At 41.7% G+C, this 13,144-nt stretch overlaps 1 protein-coding gene and 1 long non-coding RNA gene across 3 annotated transcripts in view; one reads left to right on the forward strand and one right to left on the reverse strand.

Moving 5' to 3' along the window:
• Positions 1 to 594: 594 nt before the first annotated feature.
• kcnj19a (potassium inwardly rectifying channel subfamily J member 19a) overlaps positions 595 to 13,144 on the forward strand; it is a 26,639-nt gene continuing 14,089 nt past the window's right edge. For both annotated transcript variants that reach the window (XM_050069917.1, XM_050069918.1), the window contains exon 1: positions 595 to 1,606. In XM_050069917.1, the coding sequence (XP_049925874.1) occupies positions 941 to 1,606 (666 nt within the window). In that variant the 5' untranslated portion in view covers positions 595 to 940. The remainder of the gene's footprint in view (positions 1,607 to 13,144) is intronic.
• Positions 1,650 to 13,144, reverse strand: part of LOC126405899 (uncharacterized) — a 153,281-nt gene continuing 141,786 nt past the window's right edge. Inside the window, exons 2-4 of the long non-coding RNA XR_007571614.1 lie at positions 6,050 to 6,159; positions 4,577 to 4,722; positions 1,650 to 2,195 (exon numbers count right to left, since the gene is read on the reverse strand). This is a non-coding gene — a long non-coding RNA (uncharacterized LOC126405899). The remainder of the gene's footprint in view (positions 2,196 to 4,576; positions 4,723 to 6,049; positions 6,160 to 13,144) is intronic.

The raw sequence follows: 13,144 nt of genomic DNA on the forward strand, positions 1-13,144 counted from the left end.
TTTGACAGTGAGTGGAAAAGTTATTTAAAGTAAGACGTCCAAAAAACATGAAGATATGGTGGAAAATACTGTACACATTTTACACTATTGTTAGTTTGCTTGACATTATTACTCCACTTTAATAAGATGGCACAGGTTGACAGAATTCCCCCGCAATTCAGTTAGTCCATGCCCCCATATTGCCCCTGCATTAGATCACATATGCACATAGATCGTCCTTCCAGTAGATGGCACAGTTTTCCTTGAAAGCAAGATCCTTCAACCTCATCTCTTCAGATCTCTGTGTGACCCCCCATGCTGTTAATCACATACAGGATCTGTTACAATGTAAAGAAGATGTAAGCACTTGAGAGAAATGAATGGCTAAATTCATCGTCCAATAACTGAATGTATAAATGAAGTCGCACACTGGTTTAATTGACCAGATGAACTAGAAGAGTCAAACTGTCCACCTCTCTGTCCCTCTCTCTCGCTCTTTACACACAAACGCAGTCTTGTGTAACTCTCCCCTCCTCTCTCCCTGCCCCCTTCCCTCCCTCTCCTCGCATCTCTCCCTCACACACACTCACACTCCCCTCTTCATCCTCCACAGCCCACCAGAAGCTGTGAATGGTAGACAGCTCCTCGTATTTCGCTCCGCTGGTGAGCACCACGCCAGTCAGAGTGGAGACTGAGCAGAGCGCACAGCTACTCTCAGCGATCCTCTGATGTCATGTAAAATAACTGGAAGAATAGTGGATATTTTTTTAATAACAAACGGATAATATCACTTTTTAAAAAGCTCTTACAAACACGTGTTTTTAATCCAAGGATTTACGCGCGCTGAAGTGGCCATGGCGCATTTTACGCACTGCAGGTAACCAGTGTTTTGGAGGCTCAAACAACCAAAAACATGGATTAAACAGCAAGTCGTTTTTGCTTTTACTTCAGGAGAGCTCAAATGGCGGCACTTCGTAGAAAATTCGGCGAAGACTACCAGGTGGTTAACACAAATCGGGCTACCACTTTTTCCGCTCCGGTCAAAAAGAAACGCCAACGCTTCGTGGACAAGAACGGTCGCTGCAATGTGCAGCACGGAAACCTCGGCGGAGAGACCAGCAGGTACCTCTCTGACCTCTTCACCACTTTGGTAGACCTGAAGTGGCGATGGAACCTGCTCATCTTCATCCTAACTTACACGATCGCCTGGCTGGTCATGGCATCTATGTGGTGGATCATCGCTTATATCAGAGGAGACTTAAATCACGGCCACGACGCGTCCTACACCCCCTGTGTGGCCAATGTTTACAACTTCCCCTCAGCTTTTCTCTTTTTCATCGAGACTGAAGCCACCATCGGTTACGGCTACCGGTACATTACAGAGAAGTGTCCGGAGGGCATCATCCTCTTCTTGTTCCAGTCGCTGCTGGGCTCCATAGTGGACGCTTTTCTCATCGGCTGCATGTTCATTAAAATGTCCCAACCTAAGAAACGCGCGGAGACGCTCATGTTCAGTCAGGACGCGGTGATTTCTCAGCGAGACGGCAAGCTGTGCCTCATGTTCCGTGTGGGCAACCTGCGGAACAGCCACATGGTGTCCGCTCAGATCAGGTGCAAACTCATAAAGGTAAGCTCAAGTATCAAACACTGTGATTATGACAACTCCTAGAGAAGTAACCAAAGTGTGGGAGCTGATGTGCATAAATCATACCTTGTTTCACAGTATAATACATAAGAGTTACATAAATATGCTGTATAATTACCTTATTATGACTTATTAAACTCCCAGCTGCTTTATTGGATCTTCCCTCAGGAGTTTTGAGGACAGAATATTGCAGTATAAACTTATGAAAATCAGGAGCCATTTCTTTTCTTGCACAAGGACTGCGCTCTTGACTGACAGCTGGTGTCTCTTAAGAATCTTTACTTCCCTCTCATGTGAGCCCACAAGGAAAAGGAACAGTTGCATATGCAAGCTTAAAGCAATCTTTTTAAAATGCAACCAGGTCCCACTTCACAACATACACCCTGTTAAACAAAACAGGCTCAAGGTAGCATTACCATGATCCCTCAGCTGCACAACAGTGAGGCTGAGTGGCAGCGGCCAGGTGCATCTTTAACCACTGAGATGAGACAGTGAAGGCTCTTGTTGGTGTTTGCGGGGAAGTGCTGCAGCATGGATGGCCGACACTGCGTCCAAGCATCTGAGCTGACACCTGGACAGAGAGGTGCGTGTCAGTAAGTGGATGTGACAGAGTGGAAGAAAGTTATGCTTAGTGAATCAGCAGTGAGAGGGAGCTTCACACACTACCACAGATCACTGGAGTCAGTGAAACAGCACTCCTGGGAGAGAGCATGCAGCCATAAAAAATGTTTATGTCATCCATAAAGAAATGCATTATTTTGTTTCTTTTCTTTAGGGGGTATTTTTTCTATTTCTCTTCTGTAGGATATAAAATGACACACACCACAAAAAAAAGGATAATAAACTCAGCTGTTTTAGTCATAATGTTGTGGCTTTGGAGCCTCCGTACCAACTGTGCCACGTTGGTTATCCACTAATGAAGAGCAGACTTTGGAGGGATATAGCTAATAAACCTCACACTCTGAAAACAAGCAACAATGCAGAAAATTACCACAAACTGTAGCAAGGTCGACTGGCTCTGCTTTTAATTATCCTAATAGAGCTCCTTCCAGCCACATCCATGTTCAATGTGCAAAATGGGCCATAAAGAAGACAAACAGCATTAGTGAGGTGCTTGGAGCTTGTTTATGTCTGCGTACTCCTCTGCACAGCCACATCGAGCACAGCGTTGGTCAGCCTAATGATGCATGCAGGCAGGGAGGGAGGCAGGCAGGACCGAGCTATTCCACAGTTACAAGCGTGGAGGAAATCAACAGCCCCATAGGCACAAAGTATAATCACACATGTCTTCTCTCGACTCTCCTGCGAGACGTAAGCCCTCAGCATCTCAATCACAGTGTCTCCATCTCTGCAACACACCTATGGGATTGTGTCTTTCAGTTTATCAGCACACTGGAACTCATAGTAATTGGATAGTACAGGGTTTTCTTTTACAGCAATGCCCCCCAGAAGTGGAAGAAATATAATAAGGCTTTGTGTTACTTTCAAAAAGAAAGAAAGAAAAGACATGCATCAATTTTTAGATTGTAGAGCCACTCCACTTCTACCTTTCCTTCTGGGCTGCAAGAAATACAATCAGTATAAATTCCAAGACCTCTCAGCCAACCCCACATCTTTTTACACTCTCTCTCTCTGTGAAATACAATAAATACAGCATCCACTGTGTGCTCCTTAGTGTTTTTTTTCTTCAGATTTGCTCCAGGGCTTTGTGGTCTAACCTTATTCTTTCGCTTCAAAGACTCTCTTACCGAGACAGAATTTTTGCAGCAGCTCTGCCAGAGTACAGAACACAAAAACATAAATGAGTCATTGTGCAAAGACAAAGGCATTGTTTAGGATGAGCGTACTTAGAGATAACATACATCACATTTAATGTTTGAAAAAAACTCAAATAAAAGACTTAAACAGTGACAATATTTCAGACTGAAGCTTTCAGTGCAGTCCCTGTTTAGAGATGTTGGTGGTGCTGTTGAACTGCAACCCTCTTCAAATCATGCCTCATCATATAAAGTAGTCAGGCACTACTGGAGGAGGAATCATTTAAACTTGCATAGAAATTCTGCGTGTGTGTGTGTGTGTGTGTGTGTGAAAGAGAGTTTGTGAAAAGTTTTTTCGATGACTTGAACTTCAAGCTAAAACAGAGTGAATAAACAGCTCTCTGACATACATACATTTACAATCAATACTGGGGCGTGAATACAGACAGTGCAGGCAGTGCGAATGCTCTGAGGCCTGTGGTGTGGGAGGGCCCTTAAAGACAGCGGGCCCTCAAACAATGTGTTGGGTTTAGAATGGGCCCTCATGAGTGAGTGTTCAAAGAAGAACTCATGTTAAATGAAAAATGATGCCATTTGCTATATTTTCCCTAAATAGACAAACACATCTTCATCATGGCTTTAATTGTTTTTTTGTTTTGTTTTGGTGAAACAGTCAGTCGCAGTCTATAACTAAATGATATGCTTATTCTGCATAAACTATAAAAACTACAAATAAATTATGAAAAAAACTTTCAAACTAGAAAAAAAGTCGTCATTAGAGTGCAGATCTCGGCCAGGCGACCATTCGGTATGATCACAGCCAGTCTAGACAATTCCAGCAGATGTGCCGCAGTACGTTTCAAAGTTGTCCCACAAGCTAAGAAAAAAACTGGGCCTCGTCTATTTCTGAGTGAGCTGTGGTGCATTGCACAGTGCAGATTGATTTCTCCAATTGGCAGTCACTGTATGTGAAATATAGGTATGATGTAATGATGAAGTTTTAAATAATTAAAACACATCCACAAATATTTGATGCCTGCTCTGTGTAACTGGACTTTTAATGGTATCAACTTTGTCTGTATGCTACAGTACAACAAAGCAGAAAATAACAATGAACACAATTGAAATAGACAAATAAGAAACTACTGAACTATGTAGCCTACTTAGTAACTTAGTTACTTACTGATTTACTTACTTAGATGAAAACGCTCCACTTTTGAAACACTCGCAGTGTGGTATGGTCAGAACAAACCTGGCCGCAGCTATGGCAGCATACATGTGCACATAAAGTATTAGGCTGATGGGTCCAGTAGTATTCGAGATTAGGCTCCAGGCTTGCATCTGGCGAAAATATACATCAATTATTTCGTATTTCTTCTGTATTTTTTTTGTCATATACAGATATGGAATGTTAATTGTTGGCTAATATGTATGTTGATGTTGTCCAGTGTCAAGGGTCCATTTGATCATGTGACAAGACGATATACAGAAGCCAGTCTGAGTGCAAAATCTGTCAAGACTGACAGGCTGAGTGGGCAGTCATGCCTTTTCTAACATGAGAACTGATAGAAAAGAACAGGAGGGGAATGTAGCAAAGCTCCCTCAGTTAGATTCCTTTGGCTTTTCTTTTGGTGCTGATGCTTGTTTTCATGTTTCAGCGCTTTGACCATCAGAGCACAATCCATGGTTCTGATAGCTTTCTCTTTGTCCTCTCTACTTTCCCAATACAATAGCCCAAGTAACTAATTCAACTGTAAAATCCAAGACATTTTTGGTAAAATATAGACAGATAGATGGTGTGTTTGTGCTTCATAACTAGAATTTAGTGTGCACTGGGGCCTGTTGTAACAACCTTTCATCTTTGACACCTCCATGATATGAAAGCTCAAATAAATCACACAGCCTGGACAAACAAGTTAATTTTAACCAAACAGGTTAGGTGTGAAAAAAGCATTCTTAGATTTGACCCTATTGATGAGGTTGGGGATGTTGACACAAAATGGTTTTTGCTGCAGTGTAGCGTAACATTGAAAGACCAGTCTGACTCTCACCCCCTGACTGCTACTCCAATACCATTTTCCACCTAAATTAACTTGTGTATGTGGGTTTTTAAACTCTGGAGAACCCATTAAACATAGGCGACAAACTGCTTTCCCATTGCCAGCAGACAAGTATGCCTTTCTGGTTGTTGTTTTTTTCCTTTAATATAATGGACGTGCCAGAAAACAGATTAGTAAACAGCAGAAAGCAGCAAGGAGGCCAGTGTTACAGTGGTTACTTCTTTCTTATATCTCTTACTTATTCAGTCTCTCTTTCAAACTCAGTGCTAACTAAGTCTGAACCACTTGGATGGAGACGGACTGTATTTTGTGGCATCCTCTCACTGCATTGCACTGGCAAAGGGGCTAAAATTACCACGTCCACCTGGGTGTCATATTCCCATCACTGCCGATTGGAACCAATTGAAGCTGGAGCAAATAAATACTGTAACTACTGCAGTCATTTGACCGAGGAGTGAATGCCGATTCTAACCTTCCCCATCAAATACAAAAGCCAGATGCTGGCGGATGTTAGTGGGTTTTGTGTCCAGTGGGAAAGTGCACAGATCCACTGTCCTGTTAAAAATGGGCCCCTGGTTGCCTCCCCACAACTAGGGTTTTGGTCTTACCTTTATCTCTGATTTGGCCTATTAGTTAGGGCCACACTGTTCCTAAGCTCTGTTCTGGGGTCAGCTGGCCTGCAGTGTAGGGGCAGGAGACAGCTTCTAGTTGCCCAAGTCTGTAATGACAGGAAACAAAGACACGTTCTTAATATCTGCACCAAGAAGAAAGTCATCAGCATAATCTTTGTCAAACATAGCAGTGGAAGAAATCCCACCACTCCTGGCCACCACAGTCAAGGCAATCTCTTGTGTCCTGGATACCTGCAGCAGCATGCGGAGTGCAAACTGACACACATGGCTACTGTGAATTAGATGAAACTCTCATTTTATCCAGACGGAGTTGCCACATCACACTAACCTAAACGTACAGAGCCCCTGTTAGATGATGAAGCCCTTTTAAATTGGAAACACTTGTTGACGCTGCTGTGTTTGGACACCAGAGCTCTGCTGAACTGTGGTGACAGCAGACAGCAGAAGGAAAGGGACAGACAGAGGAATGGAAGCTGTCATACAGAGTCCCGACATAAGCAGTTGAAATGCAGCTTTGCAGGGCATCCATGACAGCCTCAGAGGGCATCCTGGTGGAACATCCTAGCTGAAAATGTGACTCTGGTATTACTGGGAGGGTTGGAGAGAGTGAAGGAATTGATTGAAAGTGATGGAAAGTGGTGGAGGAGCTGGAGAGAGACTCGCAGTAAGAGACGGGAGACGTAAAAAGAATTACCAACAGATTTGTTTCTTAATATTTTCATTGTGAGTGGTGCTTTCTATTTCAAAGACATACATACAGGGGAGAGAAATCCTCTCGGCTGTATATCTCCCCAGAGGATTGCAGCATGGGCTATATACAGTAGTCACTAGAAGTGGAATTGATTTCCATTTGTTATCTAATAAGAATAGCAGTGCAATTATACTATCAGGTTGTGGAGGGCTGGAGAAAAGACCTGCCGTCATTGATTAGTGGGCCCCAGAGCCAGAAAACCTTAAGACTCTCGACTGCTCACGCTTCTCTCTCCTTTGCATGCCATACTTGAATAATTCAAAGATTCCACGGTGTATAATGTTTTTCTGTATGAGTGTGCATGCACAAAAAGCACACAATCACATATATACAGACAAAATCTTCCTCCTTAAGTTTTCCTTCCAAGGCATTTACAAGAAGATGTGTGAGGAAGAGTGTGTGTTACTCGTAATGTCTGAGCCAGCAGACTGAAGTGAAAAATAAAGCATTGCTGTTCTTGAATAAACACTACATCTTCAGGCTCCTGACAATGATAATGCATGAGCCTTGTTACACTATTCTCCACACCCAAGCAGAAATCAGAGGCAGCACAGTTACGACAAAACACATTTTTGGCCAAGAACATTGCGACACCATTTCTGCCACAACAACTGCTGAAGTCACCAAGTGTCACAGTGAGGATTAAAACACTTTCCAAGGAAGAAAACTAAACCAGAGCATAAGACAGAAAGAGTACATTTCAGGCAGAGGCTTAGTATTTCCAAACAACGTCTAATACCAGCTTTATCCTGCTTTGACTTAACTATGGGGAAGCATCAGCCTCGACTGTCACATAATCACTCTTACTTCGCATGCATCCTTAATAGGTTCAGAATCAAATCTTGCAGGTTTTCACTCATGGAAAAACGCCATCTTGCTAATTAGTATCTTCAGAGCAGCCCAGTGTCCATAATAATGACCTTCATATTACAATTCCGCAGCACATAATTTATGTAATAGCTTGCCCTTTATGTATCGCAAGGTGGGAAGTTAGAGTGTGGAGGTGGACTGACTTTAATGTCAGAGGCTTCAGTTTGCTTCCAATTACTGACAACAATTAGTGCTGCACAGTGTGCGCTTATTTTGCTTAACCTTAAAGGAGACCTATTATTCCTTTCTTTATTTTCTGTTATATATATAATGTTATGATGGTAGATGTTCACATTAAACATGGCCAAAGTTTTAGATAATGAGGTAAACATATGTAAAAGTAATCCCTGAGAGCAAAAAACCTCAGGCTTTAGAGTCTTCTGAATATTATTTTCAGCGTTGTTTTTCTGCTTTTGAGACAAGCTAACATCAGCTCATGACGGATTTCTTTAATTGGTTATCTGCTCCAGGCACGCTACTGCAACTGTTTACATCACGTAGCCCACACTGCTACATGTAGCTACAGCTAGCGCCAGGAAAACATCTAATCTTGGTTGCTGATGTTAATTTCTCTATAAAAAGACGGGCCTAAAACAGGGTGTTTCATACAGAGGGCCCTATTTATATGATCTACATTCTCGTAACCCATCGTCTGACTTCTGGCAGATGGCGATACAGCCTCTGGGGGCAGACCCCCGATTTTTTGGCATTCCGGTTTGATTTGGGCGGAGGAGGCGAATTTCCGTTTCCGACTTCCGTTTATATATAAGTAAATATGCTGAACCATTGCGATGGATTCAGAGTTTGCAGTGACGCCAATTATGTTCCGCCTCGTTAGTTCACCGCACGGACTGTTTAACCTGGCAACAACTGCAGCCGGCTCAAACGTGATTGGTCAATTTTTTTTTTTTCAACAATATCTTTATTAAATTTTCCAAATTTAGAAAACAAGACAAAACAAAAGGCCAACAAAGTGACACAAATGAGACAGTGTGTTAACATATAGGTCCTTGTAGGACGGGGACATTCAATGAAACAAAAATATTAAACCCTACATTAGGTTTTCCCCTTTACATACATATGGTCACTATAACAGTGCAAAAAAAATGGGACAGAAAAAAACAACAAACAAACAAAAAAAACAGAAAAACAAACAAAAAATGGCGGTTAATAGAATGCTTCTGTGAAAATATAGGATCATGAGTCCATACAAATATCATTGCTGTACAATCCAGTGAGTAAAGGATGAGGAAACAGAGTTATGCAGAGGGTGCACTTATTCTACTCCAGGTTCGTTCAACAGATGAGATAGATCATTGTTTTTAGTATATTGGATAAATCGACCCCACACTTTTTGAAATGTCTCCTGTTTGTCCTTTAGAATGTAAGAATTTTTTTCCAGAGGTAAGCAAGAAGATAATTTCTGTGATTGGTTAATATCATTCGGACTACAAGCAGCCTACAACCGGAAACCAGGGCTCTTCCGCTCTTCTTCCGGAGGCAAGATCTCCGGGGTTTGCCTACAGACTACATTCACTGAATGTAGAGTCTGTATATAGAGACTATATGATCTATAGTGCATGGTCTAAAGTATTAGTTCCCAACTGGTGGGTCACAGTCCAAAGTTGGTAAAAAACACATTTTATTTTGAAGTATAGTGAATTTCCAGCACACAACTTTCATTTCAAAGTGCTGTGTCCTGCTGTAGCGTGAGTGACTAACAGACAGCTACTTAACAGAGACAGCAAACTGGCTCAATGACATGGCCAAATGCAAGTATGATGCTGAACATGTTAAACTGTGTGGACCTTGAACTAATGACTCAGGAGAAATCTGGACCCAGCGGCTGGCCCAGTTGGGAACCACTGGTCTAAAGTGCATGGTGCAAGTGCATTTCGGGCAAGTCCAGCTCCTCTTTGCTGGTTATAGGGTGCATAATCTGGGCCGAAAGTAAGGTGCAAGAAGCAAAGAGGTTGAATTAAGTCCATTCATTCATTTACTAGGTGTGCCTGCACCTGGCGTTTTGCTATTAACATGCTGGATAGTGGATACGGCAAATTGTATAAGTGAGCATGCTGAGAGAAATGCAGTAAGAGCACTAATGTCACTGCAGCAAATATCATTGGACATTAAAGCAGTAAAACTAGTACACTTGACAAAGGAATCAGAACTAAAGCTTTAGCTTATGAAATAATCAATGATGTTACGCTGCTCCTTCTGCGCCAATGTGAACTGCATCTCCCTTAACAGGGAGTCAGACAGCAGCTCTGTAACTCTGCTCTGATCTCTGCTACGTTCACAGTTTAGAGAATGTAATTAATATTTTCCTCATTAGTGATCTATTACTTCATCCACCTGCAACCCATTCGCACATCCGTGTGTATAACAAGCAGCGTGTACACGCTTTGTGAACTCGCATATTACCATCTAATAATGCGCCCTTTAAATAGCAGGAAAATACTCCGCCATTGACTTTAGACCAGGATTTTTGATGGTCAATGGCGCAATCGCATTTCTGCTGCCTCAAAATGGCAATGTGCCAACAATGTGCCTGACCACACATCATTCTAAGACCTACACACCCATGGGCACTCTGATGGCCACAAGTCATTTGCTACTTACATACTGTGGGTGCTGGCCGTGAAAATGACAAATGCTGCAGCCTGAAAGTAGCAATGACAGATGTGTTGTTCACTGCTTTATGCCGGGTCTAAGATAGGGCCCGGGGGGTGAATACAGGTGTTCCAGCACAGACAGCATGAGGACAATAATCTGCATAAACGTGTTCTGGTAGAAACCCATAATACAAGCATGAACCTGAAAATGAGCAGAATAGGTCCCTTTTATGTCCACGATGCAGATGTTTTCCCAGCAGGAGAGAAGAAGAGATGCAGCAGAAGACTCAATAATGTGTGTGAATAGCTCGTTATTACACACATAAACCTGAGAAAAACAGCTTGCAGATATTTTTCATGGGCCCGCAGCTTTCTTTAAACATAACTAAGACCACGTCCACACTGACCCAGGTAAACCTGAAAAATCATTTTCATCGCCTTCTCTTGTGATCACTCATTTTAAGTGCCAGTACAGCCAAGCACATGGCACAGATGTTGTCATCAAGCTGTATTTCTGTTGATTATGTCATAAAACAAAGAACTGTAGCAGCACAGGAAGTGATGTTCACCTGGTTAACAAGTAGCTTTTATGAGCTTCAATCAAATCACCACTTTCTGCTTGTTCAGCTGTCTGACAACAGAGACATTTAAATAATGACAACTAAACTGTGAGCTTGACTGTGTTAAAAACACATTGTAGGTGACTGTGGAGTAAAAGAGGACACAACAGAGGTTTAACCAGCTGTGACAGAGCAACCAGGCTGTGGCTTTGATTTTCACTATGATGCATTTTCTTTGATTTTGTTGTAGTTTTGTATTTACCAAAAAACACAGGAAGAGGAGATTTCCCATTACTTTTAGCTGACTGCAACTCTCTGCTCATTTGCTAATTAGTTTTCATTTGTTATCAACACGTGGTATTCAGGTGTTAAAGCTCAATATATGAATATACACTCAGCAACTCCTCCATGAAGGTAATAATATTCTGTTTTTCATTCAACTTTTTGTTCATTTTGGAGGGTGTAGTTTGTGGTGCTGTAAAATTGTATAACATTATACTGACATCTGTTTCTATTATTTTGTCCATCCCATTTAAAACAATTCTGGTAAATAACAGAAACAGCTCTCTGTATATTACAGCACAGCTCAACAGCACCACAAACAGCAGAATTGCTGTTTGCTAAGTGCATACAGTCTCTTTTCAAAATAAACAGAGAATGTTGGTTTGCTGAATACCAAGCGTGTGACCTCAGTGATGATGAATGAATGAACCCTTAGGTGCTGGCTTTATGGATGTTCAATCTCCACAGGTTGTGGGTAATAAATCCAGTTCACACACTAATTGATATGCCACTCATTTATTGTTGGCTGGTTAGAATATCCCATTGTAATGGGGATACTACAATAAAGGGAATAAACAGAGAACATGTACATATGTTACTAATATGTAACAATAAAAAACATAAACAGTATGGCATGAAATACACAATGAAGTGAATACATATACATCTTTACAAGGATGAAGAGATGAGGAGAATACTGCCCTCGCTACTGTAGGGATGTGTCAACAAAGAATAAACTCAGTAAGGCTTATATCTATTACTACTGTTCCAGTGCACTCACAGGGCGAACTAAATAAATGCAGGACGGTCCCTTAGTGGATGGGTCACCATGCTCCTGTCACATGAACAAATAAAACTGTGACAGCCTGGCAATATAACTAATTAACATGTATAACATTGTCAGGGTTCATATACAGAGAACGGTGATAAACAGCATCGCCAGCACTTAACTATATAATGTGACTGTCAAACTATCACAAGGGCCAAGCACTGTCAATATATAATATGTGACAGTGCATTATGGCGATGCAAAACACCGCAACGCCAGTTGCAATAATAATATGATACTCACATAATCCTTACATTCTCATGGACGCATGGGATAATAAACCAGGTGAATTAACAATGTGAAATAGAGTCCAGAAAAATGCAGGAATGATAGAAGTCTGCTTCAGTTCAAGCCAGGTGTCCTTTGGTGCCATTGAGCTTGATAGACTGATGTAGGAGACTTGATTGGTGCAGCAGGTAAATTAATCTTGGCACGGCCTGTTCATGTGAACAGCGAGTGGGCTGAAAGAGGGATGCCTTGGTATAAACTGTTAAAGACAGGATGACCTGCGTAGACTTCAGTTGTTTGGTGTCTGCAAAAACATAATGCTAATTTTCTACAGAGCAACAATAGAGTCCATTGTACGGTACGGTATCACCAGCTGGTTTGGGAACCTAAATGTCAAACTCAGATTCTCAACCTGGTCAGAGTAGCGGGTAGGATTATGGGTCACCCCCCCCCTTAACCCTCAGGACCTGTTCAATCAGGCCGTCATCACTCAGGCAAAAAACATTCTAAATGACAGTTCTCATGTTTTGTTCAATGAATACTCACTAATACACTCAGGGAGAAGGTACAGGGTTCCCTTATGTAAACACAACCGGTACAAACATTCCTTTGTCCCTTTGTCAGTCAAGCTCATTAATGAGTAAATGTAAGCAGGTATTGTGTACTGTGTATTGCATACGGTGTATTGGCACCTTTATGTGTACTATTTTCTGTGTATGGTGTATTAGCAACCTTATGTGCACTAGCACCTTGATGTGAACCAGCACTTTAAATATGTACCAGCACTTTAATATGTACCTAGGGTGACCATATTTTGATTTCCAAAAAAGAGGACACTAGGCCGGCCACGACATAGCCTACTTAAATGATACTCGCAGTTTACTCAAAGATGCCTTATAATTTTAATATATTTAAAATTTATATGTATGGATAGAA

This window comes from Epinephelus moara, chromosome 18 (assembly GCF_006386435.1).
Source record: "Epinephelus moara isolate mb chromosome 18, YSFRI_EMoa_1.0, whole genome shotgun sequence".
Taxonomy (NCBI): domain Eukaryota; kingdom Metazoa; phylum Chordata; class Actinopteri; order Perciformes; family Serranidae; genus Epinephelus; species Epinephelus moara.